Source organism: Plecotus auritus, assembly GCF_963455305.1.
Source record: "Plecotus auritus genome assembly, chromosome: 5".
In the NCBI taxonomy this organism is placed as follows: Eukaryota; Metazoa; Chordata; class Mammalia; order Chiroptera; family Vespertilionidae; genus Plecotus; species Plecotus auritus.
In genome coordinates this window covers 65,692,158-65,711,495 of record NC_137776.1, presented here as the reverse complement: position 1 = coordinate 65,711,495, position 19,338 = coordinate 65,692,158, and the positions used below count along the sequence as shown (strand labels likewise).

Below are 19,338 nucleotides of genomic sequence, written 5' to 3'. Positions count from 1 at the left end.
GTGTAACTAAAACCAAATTCTTGGCAGTATAAAGACATGGAGATCTGATCCAAGGACTTAATGACATAAATTTTCTGGGAGTCCTGGCAAAATACAGAAGAGCTCATCCTAAAATGCAGCCCACTCACATCGCTTTGCAGTTCGTAGGCCTTTTTGGCCTGAATCACATCGTTCTGGTCGGGCAGGCATGTCCATTGGTGTAAGCGTTGGCGGTAATCAATGTCGCTGACCAGAGTCTGGCAATTTTTAGAATGCAAGATGGAAAGCATATCCACAGGGCTTTGGAACTTCGTCTTCCATTTGGCCCAGTTCAGCCGATACTCTCGTTCATTCTGAAGCTTGCCAGCTATGAGGGCCCACCGGATCCTGTTGTCATCCCTGGCGGTGAGGGTGCCCACATAGTGGCCCTTCTGCTTCTCATGGTCAAGCTTGTATTTATACTGGAGATACAAAAACAAAGCAGATGGATCACAGCTTGTACTCTCAATGCACCTCGGGCATTTGCTTACAAAACTGAGAAGTTAACCAAGGCCACACTCACATCACTGGCGATCTCCCTGGAAGCCTTGGCAGACTGTATAGGGATGGCATCCAGACGCACGTCGCAGCTCATCTTCATTTCATCCCAGCCCTCGCGGTAAATTTTCTGAAGAGAACAGAGGGTATCATTCCAGGTTCAAATTTACCAATAACTCCAAGGGCTCATGTAGAATTATTATCAGAGGGGTTTAGTTTTGAAGACCCAGAGCCAGTTAAAGAAAAGGGGATAGGTGAGAGAATCATTCTGCCCCTGGTACTAAAATATAAAATCATGTCTGGTGTCCAAATATCTGAGATTGATCAGAGTTCTTTCTTTTTAATTTCAATCATAGCCTCCACATAGTTATAAATGGTTTATGTAAAAGAGTTGAGTTGCTTCATGGATTGGTAGCTTTGGGATAAATTTCAGTTCAGACATGAATGGGCTAGTATTGATTTTCTTTATTCAATCATTTAATTTATTTAATTTTAAAATCCAATTCAATTTTCTAATCTTTAAAAGTAGAAACTTTTTAAATTTGTGAGGGTTTCTCCCCAATGTGGTTTCTTAGATTTTTATGTGATTGATGATGCATATTGTTTGGGAATGTTAGATGTTCCCGCTGAAGTACAATTGGATATTAATAGCCATTTTTAAAGAAAAATGTAGTGTCTTTTTGTTTGTAAAGAGAAGTTAATTAAGAGAATAACTGGTTTACAGATAACTTTATAAAGACTACACTTTCAGGGATCATTTCTATAGTTTGTTATAGAGGACTTTAAAAATATATGTTTGTATTTAAATAGGCACAGTCTGTAGTGACAATGTCACAAAGACTCAGAAATAACAGTAATTTCAATGTATAATTTAGAAAACATACCAATCAGTATGGGATCTTGAACAGTGTCTGGTAGACACTGTCTTGTAGGATCTCCTGGGCATTTTTTACTCTCAGGCTTTTTAAATTAATAAAATAGACAAGCAATTTTGTATGTTACATTTTATCTTCCAAAAACAGCAATAAAAAATGAGTACTCCCCTGACAAACATAACTTCTCACATACACATTATTGATAATTTCATGGCCTTTGCATATTTGAAATATGAGTGTTCAGATAAATTTTGTCTTTGTAAGTATGGATACATTTTATAGGAATTTTCATTAAAGTTTTTATATGAATTTGGGTGGTCCTATTTTAATAATCAACTTGTTTTCTGTGCAAAAGAAAAAGTATTGGGGACAATGGGTGGATAAGGACACATATGTAATACCTTAATCAATAAAGAAAAAAAAAGAAAAAGTATTCTCCATATTTAAATTTATTATACTAGAGAATATTCAATGCAAACTTGTCATTATATTAAATTATTTTTGTTTTTTATTTATTTCATTTTGTTACATATTATCATTACATTTTTTTATCATGTCTTTATTTCTTTATTTTTGTTTGCTTATGTGGTCAAATGTATTTTTTATTTGAATTAAAAATAAATCTGGCTTGAGACCAAACTTCTTTATCTACTAACTTTGAAAACATGAGAAAATTCCTTAATCATTTTAAGTTTCAACTTTCCTATTTGATAAAACAAAATAACCATATTTTACTCATGTGGCTAGTTTGAAGATTAAATGAGTCAATTTAACATGAATTTGCTTGGTTACCTATAAAATTGTATACAAATATTCTAAAAACATTGTGCTTTCTAAATGATGGAAAGTTTTAAATAGTGAATTTCATAAAGTTATAATAATGGTGACACCTAAAGAAAATGCACATTTTGGTTGACATGCAAATGGGATGGTTGATTTCTTCGCAAATACAAGCCATTCTCATTAATGTGTAAATATCTAAAGTTAATAACTTTACTTTTGGCATAGTTTCAAATATTAGTCTTGCTTATATCATCATATCCAGCTGGGAAATTCATCATGCAAACAAGACCACAAGAAACTTTTGAGAAAATTCCTGCCAAAGTTGTCTCTGGATCAAACCAGAGAGCTGACGAGGCCGTGTTCAAATGAAGAGCTGAATGCCTCTCCACCCCAGTCACTTGACAAGCGAACACTGCACAAAATACTGATTCTGGTCCCCCCACCCCACCCCGCCCAAAAAAAGTATCAGGGCCCTAAAATTTTATTTTTTCCCAAGCCTTGGAAAAAATTAGCTCTCAAGTGGCTCATTATAATAGAGTTGAGGGTACACAGTTGGACACATGGTGAGGAATCTTTGCTTGGCAGGTTCCTTCTCTCACAAAGATGTATTACTTTTTGAAAGATGCAAAGTTGCAATCTATGGTGAGTTGCACTAAGGAAGTATCCTTCTTCTAAGGTTATGCTTATTCTACACGAGAAACCCCTGTGATTCATGAAGGTGGTACCTTCTTGAACGTTGCTGAATTACATTAGCCACATAACTAAATTCTCTCACTTTATCTAACAGATTTTTAAGTTGATGTCCTTGCTTCTCCCAGGCATATAATGATTTATTCTACAAATAATAATAATTTTGAATTTTTTCTTTCCAAAATTTATCTCTTATTCTTACTCTTATTCAATTATTTTGGCTTGAATGAGAGGCTTACTCAGCTAGAACTTTCAGCACACTGGCAATGTTAGTGGGCATCCTTGTTTTACTCCTGACTTGAATGAGAAGTTTAGTTACTGAGGATGTGCCTGGCCTTGGATTTGAGACTTATTCTTGTAGACACATCAAGACAATACTCATTTATTCTTATTTTGTTATGATTTGATTTTAGAAAATAAGAATAGATATTGAATTTTGTTGCATGCATTATTCCCTTTTGTTCTATCACATTATTGGGTTTCTGAAAATAGAATCCTCTTGGAATTCCTGGATGAACCCTAGTTGTTTGTGTCATGTATTTATGTCCAATTTTATGTATTAATATTTTACTTAAGATCTTCCTCATCATTGGTCTAGTTTCCATTTGTGAAACTATTTGGACAAGTTTTGGTAACTGTAATGGCTTTTTTTCTTTCATTGGGCTCTATGGTAGTCTTTTTTTCCCCTTAAAGTTTTGAAACAATTCTTCTGTAAAATCATCTGGGTGACTATGGCATTTGAGAGAATGTAACATCTTTAATAATCCTCTCAATTTCTTGCTATATGTTTTTATTCTTTTTCTGGGGTCAATTTTGGTAATTTGTAATTTCCTAGAAAATTCCCTATAGTCCAGATTTTAAAATTAATTTGTAAAGTTTTGCAAAGAATTCTCATATTTCAAGTTCACCTAACTCTGTCATTAATTCCCCTTTCTTGTTTGTTGGTCTCTTCATTCCTCTTTCATCTTTCTTGTCCTTACTCTCTTCTCCCTTTTATCATGTTGACACTGGCACACCAATAACTGACCCTGTCCACTGACTCTGAGCCGGGGATCTGCTCCTTTCCTCACTCCTGGTCCAGGCTGATGGTGAGGAGTCTTTCTTGCCCCCACCAATCTTCTCTCCCTTGACTACGAAGAGTTCCACTGGTGATACTGTAGCACCAACTCAACGACTCTCTAAACAAAATGGAGTCTGTTGCAGTACTTACATTGCTCACATTGAGAGCATTGGCTCTGGCGAGATTAATTTCTGGAGTATCTGGCATTATGTGGATCGAAGTTTTATCCTTGTCCCAAACTTCTCTGTACTTTGGCTATGGAAAGAATCAATAACAAAAAAGTTACTTCATAATTTGTAATTTTGCTAGTTCCAATGCACAACTTTTAATTTTTCTGATCCAAAACATTTTCATATCTAGAGTCTTTTCACATAGATTACTCAAATTTGATATAAAATCTGTATTACTGTATTAAAACCTTTTATTAATACTTTGAGTTTTGGTTTAAAATTAGAAAGTAATAATAGAGCAACTCTGTCAATATTACTTATTAAAATATTCGCTATCATCAATATTATGATTATTAGATTACCAGGTTAATGATGATTTTTTTTGTTGTTTTTTTTTGTTTTTTTGTTTATCCTCAACCGAGGATATTTTTCCATTGATTTTTAGGGAGAATGGAAGAGAGAGGGAAAGACAGAGAGAAACATTGATGTGAGGGAAGAGCCTCACAGGGCCCGGGCAATGCTTTCATTTATTTATAACATGAACCTAATTTTATTATAGAGAAAATGGTACTTACAATACTAATATTTTCAGCATTTGACTTAGCAAGGACAACTTCCGGTGTGTCGACGATGCTTGTGTACTTGAGATTCACCACAGGTGTCCGGTAGACACTGTCTCGTAGGATCTCCTGGGCATTTTTGACTCTCAGTACTTCGGGAGACCCATCCGGCATCCAGCCAATGCCACGCAACCACTCCAAGTCAGCCTTGTAGATAACCTGAGAAAGAAAACAAAGTCAGCTAGGAACAGGCTTTTTAAAAAATTAGTAAAATAGGCAAGCAATTTTGTATGTTACATTTATCTTCCACAAACAGCAATAAAAAATGAGTACTCTCCTGACAAACATAACTTCTCATACACACAGTAGTGCTTTGTTCTGCCTTTCCTCTGTGGCAGGGGGGTCCGTGTTTGGATGCATGTGCACATTTTAAAAAGCAGAAAGAGGTAGAAAGAATTCTCTGTTTGGGGGATGCATGGAAAATTTTTGAATAATATTAGATAATCATCCTACTAGTCAATGTGGAATTTAAAGCAAGAATAATGGGCTCTTTAATAAGTTCTCCATAAAGCAACCAGAATGATCTTTTCAAAGTTCAAAATTCAAATCTGCTGTCACCACATCCCCTCATCCTGTGACTTCCCATTGGTCCTAGGATAAAGATCAAAATCCCTAACATGGACTAGAAGGCAAGAGCTGATGTAGCACCAGTCCCGACCGTTCTCCCAGCCTCATCTTACGTGTGCTTCCCTTCCACCTGTGTATTCTGACCAAACCGGCCTTCTTTCAGTTTGTGTTTTGCATATGGCCCCCTTTGCATATGTTGCTCATTCTGCAGGAACATCCTCTGTGTCCTTCTCAGAGCCACCTCCTACTCTCCCTTCAGAGCCACTAAATCAGTACTTCCTTAGATAAGCTTTCCCACCTCTCATGAGCCACAGATCACTCCTCGGCCATCTCACTATTTGCTGATATTCTCCAATTAACACCTATTTCTTTGTTATCAATGTGAATTCTTAAAGTCAGGAACTTGGTCTCATTTCTTCTTTATTTACAATTGTATCTTTAGTGCTTAGCACAACACTTGGCACCTAATGTGTCTAATATTTTAAAAAGACAATTAAGAATTCAATCCCTACCCTAGCTTTACAATTCTGATCTCAATTGTTGTGCTTTTTTTCCAAGATAGCAAGCACCTCCCTTTGAATTGGGATTTTCATTTTCTTGATTATCTAAACCTGTTTCCCTAGACATAGGTAAGTGGCAAACCATATCAAATTGCTTTATGTTAAACACCAGTTATTAATTTTATAAAAAACCACGGTGTTCTTCAGAAATGATATCTTTTTTACGTTTTTTTAATTGTTTAAAGTATTACATATAGTAGTACATATATCTTCTTTTATTTTCCCCCATTGACCTTCCCCCAGCCTCCCCTACCCCCTGTCGCATGACCTCATCCCCAGAAATGATATCTTAATAACTAGGTAATAAGATACAAATACCAGGCTAAAAAGGTAGTAAGAGGATTGAAAAAGGTAGGAAACTGTCTACCTATTTGAAGAATGACATACTCAGAATTCAGAAGAAAGGATTCTTAAAGAAGATTACATACACATTTTGAAATTTCCCGCCCTCATTCTCTAAGAACTTGATTGCTGTGCATGCCTCAGTTCACTAATGTGGGTCAGGTTAGTGAACAGACTGCGTTTCTTGAGAAAATGGCCTACATTCACTAGGTGGCAATTCATTTCAAATGATGGGCGTACATCCTGCAGAAAACTCACTCATTATGAGAAAGCATCTTTTGAAGCTTAGGGGAACCAAGTTCACATAATTAAAAAAAAAAAAGTACCCCTTCTATAGAAAAAATAAATAGCCTGAGGGAATCATTATTTCCAAAACATTGAATGGGCATAAAATATGAGTAAATCTAAAAGCACGTCAGGTAAATTAATGAAACACCAGGTTGTGAAGAACACCAAGTTAAGGGAAACCAATGAGTCTGGAGCATGCTGCTAACCTTTGAAATTAATTTTAAGGAAAATAGCCTGTCCTTCTTCAATGCATAGTTGAAGGACCAGGACAGTCCTTAGTAAACTACAAACACTGCCAATGTTCACAAGTTCATAGAGAAATTATGAAAATAAAAACTTAACAACAAAAACAAAAACATTCTGAATAAACCCAGCAGTAAGGTAGACACTTAAGCTTATGTAGGGGGAGTTGTATTTTCCCACGCACTGGAAGAAGTGGTCTGGCAGAGCTGTGGAAGCCTTCCTTCCCGGGGAGAGCTCACCCCTCAGGCCCCTGCCCTAGTGCTCCCTTCACAGGCACACACTTACATCACTCTGCAGGTCATACGCATTCCTGGCGTGGATCACATCATTCTGGTCAGGAAAGCAAGACCACTGGTGCAGGTACTGGCGATAGTCCACGTTGCTTGCTAATGCCTGGCCTTCTTTGGCAGTGCTGATGGACACCATGTCCCCCGGGATGGAGATCTTAGCCTTGTGGTCATTGTAGGCCTTTTTGTACAGCCTGTCATTCTGCATCTTTAATACATTTGCTGCCCACGCCAGTTTAGGGTCTTCCTTGGCATTGCGACATCCAATATAGTGGCCTTTCTGTTTCTCATAAGCGTTCTTATATAGATACTATTGGGTGTGAACAGAAGAAAGAAGAGTTGTTTTTCCAAATTCAATTCGTCTAGGCAGTCAGTTCAAAATAGCTCCATTCCCTTAGATTCCTCTCTTTGGGGCACTACAAGAACCTCTAAGCAAGAACATTGTGAGCATCTCTAAGGCAAGAAGTGTGCTTCTAGGTTATCCTCCAATACAGGCTTGTCCAGTGTTTCCCAAACTTCAGTCAAGGTTTGGCAACCTCACATGTTTTGCCACAAACATGTACCAAATGTACTTTATACTTTAAGTCAATATGATCCTTTGTTTAAATTAATTTATTTTTTTAAGTGTAAACTTACTTAAATTGTTATTTTAAAATTTATAATTCTATCTAAGGGGATAAAATCAGTATTATTTCTAGCACACATGGAAACACATATATAACCATTTTAAAAAATGCTTGTTTATGTATTGCATAATATATCACTTTGAGAAACAACAGAATTCTCTTCACCCATAAATCTCTAAGTGCTAGTGAATTAGCTTATATTGAGAAGATATTGAAAATAAAATAAAAATCTGTGCTTAAACATAGGAAGAGCAGAACTAAGCAGAGATGCATGAAGATCATCAAATTGTTGTAAAGTTGTTCTTAAATTTGGGATTTTAAAACAAGACACTAATAACAATGACCTCCACTTTACTTAAATATACTGTAATTCCTGGGGAAATAAGTTAAAGATTAGTATGGCATTAACACCCTGTGTGCCTCCTAGTGTTTGTCAAAGCTGGGCAAGGAGGAGCTCTTACATCACTGGCGATATCCCTGGAAGCCTTGGCATGCTGGATCCCAATGGCATCTGCTCTCAGGTCATAGCCGGTCATCTTGACATCTTCCCAAGCTTGCTGGTAGTGTTTCTGCAATTGGAGATTGCAGTGCTACAGTCAATCTGAAGAGGGAGCTACTGAGCAACATGCTAACAGTTACACTGAAAACGAATTTCCCCTAGAGCTTTATAAAATAGTCTGGTTTCATGTTGAACTTACGTTCCAATCGTTTTTTCATGAAATTTAGTAAAGTTATCTCTAATAACTTTTTTTAAAGAAGGAAATTTAGGAGACAGGAAATCATGTTAAAATGAGAAAATATATTATTTGGCTTTTAAAAGGAAAATCAATGATGGGCCACTAAAAAGAGAGCTAAGTATTATTATACATGCATAGGTACTTTTATGTTGTGTTTTGGCAAAATCACTGCATTTTTCCTTCCAACAAAGATAAACACACACATCTCTAAACACACACACACACACACACACACACACACATTAGCTTAAAGACTAGAAATAAAAGGAATGGTAGGGAACCTCCTTTTGCTAAATTCTTTCCAGAGCATATTGCCTAAAGGTTCAGTTAGGCAAGAGAGCATTGTATAAAGCAAATGGGTGTGTAGTGCCTTACGTTGCTGATCTGCAGGGCGTTGATCTTGGACTGTAGCATCCCAGGAGTGTCGGCTGGCACATTCACATTAGTCTTCTCTTTGTCCCAGGCATCGCGATACAATGGCTGGTAAAAATGAAAAACTAAGGATGATTGACGAGTAAATAAATCAATTACCATATGAATAAAATTACAATTAAAAATTCTCTTTGAAGGTTTTCTTATATAAATATAGATCACATTTTGTTTTTATTTAGGAAGTGCCAATAGTGACTTCAACAAGAGGAATACATTTGTGTGTAATATAATATAAATGTAAATGAGTCAGAAACATGGTAGTAAAATAATCCTTTTGCATTTATTCACATGTAATTATCAGGCAGTAAACCTGCATCATAGGTAACTATGATATTCCACATTGCTAATAAAGTCCTGGCTCTCTTAACTAAAATAACTTTAATAATGTCTAATGTTGCTAACCCTGGACTTTTCAACTTATTTTATGACTGAATACAAAAAAAGATGTCAATTTTGTAATCATGGTATTAACTGGTTGACCAGCATTATAGGCAAGGTCTTAAAATGTGTTCAAAGTATACATCAGAGTCTGTGAAACATGAAGATACCCACTACACTTACATTGAGCAAAGAGTTATCTAAGCAAATGAAATGTGGATACTGTTAATTGACTGACTATATAAAATTCTATCTGGATATATGTATCTTCAGGATTCTGATGCTGGTATTGAGAAAGCTAACCCCTATTTTGTAAAACTACTGTTTGGAATTCTCTGGTATTTTTTAGACAGCCTCTTATTCTAAAAAAAAAATAACTTTGCTTTCTAGCCTGCTTTAGCCTGCTTGAATAATGAGGAAGATAAACTTAGCTATCTGACCTTGTAGGCCAGAGACTAGATATGCCCACACTCTCAATGCCATGCCAGGTGCATTTTTTAATTGGAAAGAACTATGTTGTTTTCAAGGCCAGCAGCGAGATAACCACTAAGCACACATAGGGCTGGCTCTTTAATAAAAAGGGAAGTTCTGCTTGTAGCTTTGCTTAGAATTTGAATTCATTTTCTCTAAGTCCACCTCAGTGAATAAAGTGTAACTCCAAACTCTCTGAGCATTGCTTGATTTATTCCAGTTCTCTGTAACAGTATTAGCGGTTTAAAGTTCACAGCTTACCTCGCTGATCTGTAGAGCATTGGTCTTTGCCAGAATGACTTCAGGCGTATCAGCAATGCTGGTGAATTTGAGGGTCTCAGGCTTTGTACGATACAACTTTTCATTGAGGAGATCTTGGGCATTCTTCACTCTCACCACTTCCACAGAACCCTCTGGCAACCATCCGATACCCTTCAACCATTCCAGGTCTGATTTGTACACGTTCTACATGAAGGAGAGGACCAGAGTGCGGAAGAGTCAAATTTGTAGTAGAGCACAATGCCAACAAATCACACACAAGAATCAGCTGGGTGGACAATCCCATGAAACTCAAGGATCAGCATTAAATGTTAACATTTGGGTGTAATGTCTCTGGCACACATCTCTGGGAGAAGCTCACAGGATCTATCCTGCAGGAAATGGAGCAGGGCTGACAAGTGGCATTTGGGGAATGACAGACTGCAATGGCATAAAATGCAAAGCTGAGTTTTTGTGCTCACCACTTGAAATCTGCCTTTTATGTACCACTGGGGATAAAGTCCTTAGATGCATGTATAATGAGAAAAAATACATACCTATAAACATTTTTCTCTATATATGAAAACATAATATAAAAATGTATTTTCCTATATGTACCAGATAATCTTGAAAGGCAAAATTTTCTTATGATTAAACTGTTTCTGAAACTTAGATATCTGATAATGTATCACAAAAGTACTGGATCAGAACAACTGGGACTGAAATTTTATATCTAATTACATAGAATAGCAGAGTGATTTTCATCTTGATGGGTAAGGCCTTGTTGCATAAGAAGGAATCCTCTATAAGATTAAAAAATACTCAGAAAAACTCTACTAACATGAAATGTACAGACTATGCTAGGTTCTTTCTATGAAGATTACCAGTTAAATTCTGTCCCCAGGGAATACACTGTGATTCCACACACAGGCACACATCTCCCCAAGGGTCTGGTGATAATATACGCACATCGCTCTGCAGTTCGTAGGCTTTCTTGGCCTGGATTACATCATTCTGATCTGGCAGACATGTCCACTGGTGCAGATAATTGCGATAATCCACGTCGCTAACCAGGACCTGGCATTTCTTGGCTTGAACAATTGACATCATGTCCAAGGGTGTATTGTAAATTCCTTTAGACTTCTCATAAGCTTTCCTATATTCTCGATCACTCTGGATCTTGGCAGCATGGATAGACCATACCAATTTGGGGTCATCTTGTAGGCTGCGGAAACCCACGTGGTGGCCCAGTTGCTTACGGTAACCTTCTTTGTATTTGTACTAAAGTGGTGAAAAAAGAGATAAAAAGACATATGAAAATAATGTGTTAGAGAACTTTTCATGTCATGTTTCAGAATATTTTCCTTTTTAAAAAAATATATTTTATTGATTTTTTACAGAGAGGAAGGGAGAGGGATAGAGAGTTAAAAACATCGATGAGAAACATCGATTAGCTGCCTCATGCACACCTCCCACTAGGGATGTGCCTGCAACCAAGATACATGCCCTTGACCGGAATCGAACCTGGGACCTTTCAGTCCGCAGGCCAACGCTCTCTCCACTGAGCCAAGCCGGCCAGGGCAGAGAATATTTTCTTAATGTAAATTGGCTCGACATTGGGAGTCATTATGTACATCAGTTCACTTTAAAGAAATTAGAAAGGGCTGTTTAGATGGCTTTACAGAGGACATGAGTAAATCAGGAGGGATAGTATGGTGAACAAGAGTAATAAAAAATAATAATAGCTAACATTTATTGAACCAGATTCTATTATGAGTGCTTCAAATGTATTAGGTTGATCTATCTGATATTGTTGATTTTTTTTTTAGTTAAAAATAGTTGACAGTGGCAATTATAAGTTCATTTAATCCTCACAACATCTTTATGTGGCAGTACTATTATTATCACATATTTCAAATGGGGGGCGGGGGGAGGCACAGTAAGGGAAACCATTGTCCCCAAAATTGCCTGGCAGGTGGAAACATTAGGTCAGATGGCCCCCCAAGAGTACTGAAGGTACTTCAAGTAGGAAAAAATCATGTGTGATTTAGGAGACAGACAAGAGGTACTAGTATGTTTCAGGAATGGAAAGCAAGATTGCTGGTTTGAATCAGAAGATGACAGTAAAAGACCCATGGATAAGAGTTTGTGGTCCACACTTGTCCTAAATGTTTTAGGACTAGAGTTAGATAGCTTCTCTTTCCCATGTTTAGATCCGATAGGCAAATTTAGACAAAAGGGAGATAGAATGGGAATAAAGCAGACGCTATGCTCAGGAATAGTTTTTAGAGATAAAAAGGAGGAAGAAGATAGAAACAGCTGGATACATGAAATAAAAAATAGAGAAGAATGGGGAGAAAGGGAACAAAGATGGCTTAAAGATTTGGAACTGGGGGGGGCGGAGGGGCAAACTTGATAGGATAATTGTTTTGACCATTAGTAAGTTTTAAAAGTACTGTTAGATGAACTTCAAAAGGTTACTAAGAGCATTATACATAAGCCTCCAGGATTAAATCTTGTTTATAAAATGTGATTTCCTTCTAAGTCTTCTTGTTTGACACATTCACCTGTGATTTATATTTATTGAGAATGTCATAAATATTTTGGGGGTAAAATCACATTGTATCGGTTCCTGAATTTTCCCCAAGAATTTCACACAGACCCTTCACCATATTTTTCTTCTTCTTAGAAACAACTTAGAAGTTATTTACACATATACCTCGTTTATGCTTACCTTAATGTTTTTTGACCCACTTTAATGTTTTTTAAAATAAAGTCTTTAGTGTAAGACAAAACATGATCATTTGTATAGATCTTTAAAAAACACCCAAATTCTTGAAAAATACTCTGTTTGTTGCATGGAGGAGGAGAAGCACAAGGAAGCAAGGAGCCATACCTCACTGGCGATTTCCCTGGAGGCTTTGGCATGCTTGATTTCAATGGCATCTGCTCTTATGTCGTAGCCTTTCTGCTTGGCCTCATTCCAGTCTTTCTGGTAGAGTTTCTATTGAGGGAAAAAACAGGTTTACAAGAATTGAAGATAAGTGAATATATTCAAAGTGGTCATATGAGTCATAAGGCATAATGTCAATGATGGCAACATAAGAACAGAACCTGTCACTTCTGAGTTCTTCTCTTGGTTATTGGTTATTTACTTTGTGGAGTTCAGGATACTTCCGATTACATTTTCAAAGGTAAACATCTAAGTGTAGCAGCTAAACACCTAAATCTAAACATCTGAATCCAAATGAATATTTGAATATCTGCATTCATCACAATATGGCCCACATCTGAAGAAATTACATAGCAGATGAAAACTAAGAATCGATGGTGAACCTTCTTCACAAGGCAACATATGAAACCTGATTAGATTTTCTTCCTAATGTTGTCTTTTGACTTTTTAGAGGTCTCTGCTAACGATGTGACATATATATCATACATAGCCTGCACTTTGCATATAATGAAACGTTGTCATTTGGCTTTTCTTATGGCATTTAAATGTCAAACAAGAAAGTTCTGGATCAATCAAAAACTGATAAAGGCAATAGAAAAAAAGATAATAGAGACAGTTACCTCTCAAGAGGCATTTAACCAGGGATTTCATTATTCTCAAATGAGATACAATGAAACTGAGCTGTAAACATTAGATATACGACAGTGATTTCAAGGTTGAAAGAAGTACACCAATAAGATTCAGGTATCCCACACGTTGCAGTCCAGGGACTCAACCATGTATCTAAACTAACATTTAAAAGAGAATTTCCATTCATATTGCATTGGGAGTGGTAGCTAGAGAGAAAGTGTCGAGTACCAAAAGCTGAAACATTTCTAAGATAGGTAATTCTTCAATTATAACACACTCCATAGCAGACAGATATTGACTCATAAAGGCATTGACACTTCATATCCATGCCACTTACATTGCTGATTTGCAAGGCATTGATTTGGGCCTGCAGCATGACTGGCATATCGGAAGGAATGCTGATGTTGGTTTTGTCTTTATTCCAGGCTTCTTGATACAGTTTCTGTGGAGAGAAGGGAAATTTATTTCAATATTTCATAGATAATAGAGATCTGAAACATAAAGTCTAAGTGACCATTTAATCTGGAAAAATGTTTTCATATATGGTTGTGGTGGTTAATTTTATGTGTCAACTTGCCTAAGCCACAGTACCCAGGTATTTGGTCAAACATTATTCCAGACATTCTGTGAAGGTATTTTTAAGATGACATTAACATCTCAGCAGACTTTGGGTAAAGCCTCCTACCCTCCGTATTGTAGGTGGGCTTTGTCCAAAGGCCTTACTAGAAACAAGTCTGACCTCCCCTGAGCAAGAAGGAACTCTGCCCATCGATGCCTTTGGGCTTGAACTGCAGCTCCTTCCTGCCTCCAGTCTGCTGGCCCACCCTACAGATGTTGGACTTGCCGGCTCCACAACAGAGCCAATTCCTTATAAGCAATCTCTCTCTCCTACACACCCTATTGGTTCTGCTTTTCAGGAGAACCCTGACGAATACAATCTTATACCGTTTAATATGCAGCATTGTTGCACAGGGTTTAGTATTTTATAGAACTTAAATATTTGTTTTCCTGACTCACAATGAAGTAACACTTTTCTAATTTTAGTGCTTCCAAATGTGTGGCAGGGGACAGGCACGTTGGCATGCGTCAGAGTTCTGCTTTGCATGCGCCCTCACTGAAATAGTCAAGAGACTCTTAGAGGTGCTCCCATCACTAGTCTTTGAAGAGGAGCAGTCCACCTGCCCCTGTGGCTGGCCTCATTTGATAACAAAGCCCCACACAACGAAAGCCTGAGATAAGATGGTTCTTACCTCACTAATTTGCAGAGAATTGGCTTTTGCCAGGACAACCTCTGGAGTGTCAGTAATACAAGTGAATTTCAGGGCTTCTGGTCGCGTCCGATAGAGTCTTTCATTCATCAGGTCTTGAGCACCTTTCACCCTGGTCATTTCTACTGAGCCTTCTGGCATCCAGCCGATGCCACGCATCCACTCCAGGTCTGCCTTATACACACTCTACAATGGATTAGAACAAAATTTTGTTCCCATGTTATTAAACAATGTGAATGGTACCCCCTAGGATTGTGCACAACCCATGGATCTGTCCACAGAGGAAATGACTGGACAACTAGTAAATCTACATCCTCCCATTCCACCTTTCCCAGTGTTCATGTTACGTACATCACTCTGCAGCTCATAGGCCCTCTTTGCTTGGATAATGTCATTTTGATCAGGTAAGCATGTCCAGTGATGCAGGATATTCCGGTAGTCAATGTCACTGACCAGTGTCTGACATTTCTTGGCCAGCAAGATGCCTAACATATCCACTGGGGTACTGTACTTGGTCTTGAATTTTTCAAAGTCCTTCTTGTACTCTCTTTCACTTTGAATCTTCCCTGCATTTATGGCACACATAATTTTGGGGTCATCTTCAATGCTCTGGGCTCCAACGTGGTGGCCTTTCTGTTTTTCATATGCTTCTTTGTATTTGTACTAAAACGTCAGAAATATAGGTTTAGAAATCCACTTCTATTACCATATACACACTGACAATTACAACATGAACATCCAATGGCAAACGGGTAAGAATTTTACTTTGCAAATATTTTGGCATCTCTGTATAATTTTAAACTAACATTTTATGCTAACATTACACTAATAACTGTAGTGTAATCATATATCTTCATTGGTGGAACCCTTTCCTCCATCAAATCTAACTGTGATCCCAAAATGTATTTTTCTTCTCTATGACAACAAAGGGAAAAGTCTTAGAACACAGCAAGCAGCCTGGAGGAATACATGTGGGAGCAGTTACAAAGTGGGGCCCGCCAGCTGCACTAAGGTTGTTCAGCCATGTGAGACCAAGGGGGTCAGATCGAGGGCACTTACGTCACTGGCAATGTCCCTCGAGGCCTTGGCACTTTTGATGGAAATAGCATCAGCTCTCAGGTCATAGTCCTTCATCTTTGATTCATCCCACCCCTTGGTGTAAAGTTTCTATGCGGAGGATAATACACAATGGAAAAATAAAAGGGTTATCGGAAGTTACTAGGCCTATTCCAGAAAGGAAGGTGGTAAGATAGAAAAAGTATTTTAATTACTCCTAGAGAAGTTTAAACAACAATCAGAAAATCTCTTACTTGGCTGATATTGACAGAATTGCTCTTGGCCAGCATGATTTCTGGGGTGTCTGGCATCACATGGATGGAAGTTTTGTCAGCATCCCAAGCTTCTGTATATAAGTGCTATGAGGGAAATAAGGTAAGACCCATTTTTTAAAAGGCAGTACATTGCAGTTATTATTAAATTTAACTCACTTAAGTAAAATAGCCTATTTAAGGTTATTTAAATAGGGAAGCAAAAGGGTAGTAAGAAGAGTCAAACATGGCAATATTTAAACAGTCATATGATCGTTTCACAGCTAATATGAAACAACATAATGATCTCAATTATTAATTCTTTTCATCCAGTAAAACTCAAGCTTACTCATAGTAGATGGAGCTTGGCTATAGAACTGTGATGTAGTAGAAATCCCTAGACCTCAGAGTCAATTCCAAGTTTAAATCCCACTCCACTATGTCCAAGCTATGTGATCTTGAAAAAGGCATATAATGCCTCATATTCCTCATTTCTTGGAGGGAGGTAATCATATCTTTTTATTGAGTATTTTTTGAAGATTAACAATAACATATAAAGTGCATCAGTCATAGTAGGCACTCAACAAATTTTATATTTTTTATTGCTGTTATCACTGTGGTTACTGCTGATGGGTGTGGTATAGAATAGAATTTCTGGAGCTTTAATACCCCTAATTCTGCAGTTCGCTGAGAGCCAACTTCACATTCTTCACTGAGCAAACACTCAATATCACCACCTGAATGTTCAGAAGATATCCAGGCAGGTAAGGGAGAATTTAGATAAGTTGAATTCCATCTAAAATTAGCCCAGTCTCAATAAACAGATTGCTAGAACTCTGGAAAAAAGAACTGATCATCTATCTTATGTAATAAAACTGAACGCAACAATAGCAGCTCACTTTTTAAAATGGATTTCCACAACCCAAGGAAGAATAAACCAAGAACTAATTTGAGTTATGCATTGATACTTCTATAAACACGGTGTTTCCCAGACTTTAGAACAAAAGGCTAAATGTTATATATTTCTCACTTTATGTAGTCATACCTACATTCATGAGAGGTATGACTCAGGTAACTGGAAAGAGCCGAAGACTAACCTTGCTCATTGTCAGGGCATTACTCTTTGCCAGGACAATTTCTGGGGTATCTGTAATGCATGTGAATTTGAGCTTATCTGCAGGCAGACGGTACTTCCTGTCACTCAGGATTTCTCCAGCTCTCTTCACCTTTTCGACCTCTACGGAGCCAATGGGTACCCATCCAATGCCTCGCAGCCACTCAAGATCAGCCTTGTAAATAGCCTGAAAATGAAATAAAGTCAAATATTTATAAAAGTTACCTAGACAGCTTGGTGTCTGACCCTGATTTAGCATCTACAGAGGATGTATAATTCTGAATCTTACTTGTGTAAATTTCTGGGAAGACCCTCTGTACCACAGTGTACAGAGGAGCTACTTAAAAACATTGTTCCTGAAGGTAACCTTGTTTTAAAGACCCCGAAATCGCTATAATAATATGTGATTTCATTGATACAAATGCATTTTAAGGAAATTACTGTCTGCCTCCTGATACAAAGAGCTTATTTTCTGATTTGATTGCCCATATCTCCTTGGTGGGACTAATAGAACACAGTTTGTTCTTATCTAATTGGACATTGGCCTTCACAGCCAGTCCTATAATCTAAAGAAAGAATGACCACATGTTGAATTAATGTGCTTCCTGAGAACAACAAAAAGGGTGTCTTTTTTCATATAATTCTATATACATGCTTCTAAGACAAAGAGTACATATATTTTCACTCTTATTTATCTTATTTTCAGTCCTCTTTTCTGTCATAATTCAAGTAAAATAAGGTATTTCATCTTTCAGTTTTATTCTTTGAATTTAAATAAATGCTTGCAGGATAATTTTTCTCATTATTAAGGGTTACAATCCTTTTTATTTTTATGGATTTTTTGGGAAACTCTCTTTTTACAATGCCACTACTTTATCATTCTTTTGAAAGTGACTACTTATGAGAGCCTGATTTAAAAAACAACGAGCTACTAAACCAATAAGGTAGCATTTAAGTGCTCAGGACAATTTACTAGCTGACAACAAAAGTACTTGACATATTCCTAGGAAACTGCTGTTTTCAGCTTCTTGGATAAATTATCTCAATGTATAATTCATTCCTAAACTTTCTTTTACAAGTTATAATAGATATTTCCTGTAAATTAATTAGTCAGAAAAAGGTAATGCAATCAATTCATTTGGAAAATTAGGTTGAGTTAAACTAGAATATCAATGAACTTAGATAGAAAAATATATATATATATATATATTTATTTTCATTACCCTCTAATGGAAATGTAGCATTTCTTTCAATTATGAGTTTAGTTGAGAGATCATAGTAGTATTGACACTACATGGGATTTGGTTGGCAATAGAAATTACAAATATTTTCATTTCCAATTACAGTTGTGCAGACATCTTGAAATATTTATGCTCATCACTTCTTTGAAATTAAGCTAGTTACTACACTCACTGCTAGATATTTTCATTTAATGTGTTAATAAAAATCCATATATATATGCATACATATACATGTAAACACATATGTATGTATATATATTTTAAATTTATACATTTTATGACACTGTCCTGAGAAGTTGTCCATAGGTCTCACCAGATTGCCAACAAATTCCATGGCACACAAGAAGTTAGACCTCTTTTTTAAGCTTTTAAAACACATTCTGAATAATAGTAGACCTACTCACATCACTCTGAAGGTCATAGGCCTTCCGAGCCTGAATGACATCATTCTGGTCGGGCAGACAGGTCCACTCATGCAGGGGATGCTTGTAGTCTATGTCGCTTACAAGGATCTGGCACTTCTTGGCCAGCACCACCCCCAGCATGTCCACGGGGCTGCTGAACTTGGTCTTCGACTTCTCAAAGTCCTTCTTGTACTCCCTGTCACTCTGGATCTTGGCCACATGCATGGACCACATCATCTTGGGGTCATCTTTGATGTTCCGGGCTCCAATGTGGTGGCCGAGCTGTTTACGATAGCCTTCCTTGTACTTGTACTGAAAAAATGAAAAGGGATATGAGTCTAATGATAAGAACATCTCATTTATATCACATTTCATAATTTCATACACAAATTCCTGTATTTATTTTGATCTTTGCTACCATTAGTGTGAGAGAGAAAGGTAAATATTATCAAGCCCATTTTATAAAATAGAAACCTAAAACTTAAAGGGATTAATTTATTCAAGGTCACATCATAAGT

The 19,338-nt window shown here is 37.0% G+C and overlaps 1 protein-coding gene across 1 annotated transcript in view; it reads right to left on the bottom strand.

Annotated features, from left to right (window-relative positions):
• NEB (nebulin) overlaps window positions 1-19,338 on the bottom strand; it is a 198,051-nt gene that overhangs the window by 73,103 nt on the left and 105,610 nt on the right. The window contains exons 77-93 of the mRNA XM_080669929.1: window positions 18,821-19,132; window positions 17,159-17,362; window positions 16,065-16,169; window positions 15,814-15,921; window positions 15,106-15,417; window positions 14,737-14,940; window positions 13,824-13,928; window positions 12,800-12,907; window positions 10,873-11,184; window positions 9,907-10,110; window positions 8,740-8,844; window positions 8,089-8,196; window positions 7,000-7,311; window positions 4,670-4,873; window positions 4,075-4,179; window positions 542-646; window positions 129-440 (exon numbers count right to left, since the gene is read on the bottom strand). Of these exons, the coding sequence (XP_080526055.1) occupies window positions 129-440; window positions 542-646; window positions 4,075-4,179; window positions 4,670-4,873; window positions 7,000-7,311; window positions 8,089-8,196; window positions 8,740-8,844; window positions 9,907-10,110; window positions 10,873-11,184; window positions 12,800-12,907; window positions 13,824-13,928; window positions 14,737-14,940; window positions 15,106-15,417; window positions 15,814-15,921; window positions 16,065-16,169; window positions 17,159-17,362; window positions 18,821-19,132 (3,225 nt within the window). The remainder of the gene's footprint in view (window positions 1-128; window positions 441-541; window positions 647-4,074; window positions 4,180-4,669; window positions 4,874-6,999; window positions 7,312-8,088; window positions 8,197-8,739; window positions 8,845-9,906; window positions 10,111-10,872; window positions 11,185-12,799; window positions 12,908-13,823; window positions 13,929-14,736; window positions 14,941-15,105; window positions 15,418-15,813; window positions 15,922-16,064; window positions 16,170-17,158; window positions 17,363-18,820; window positions 19,133-19,338) is intronic.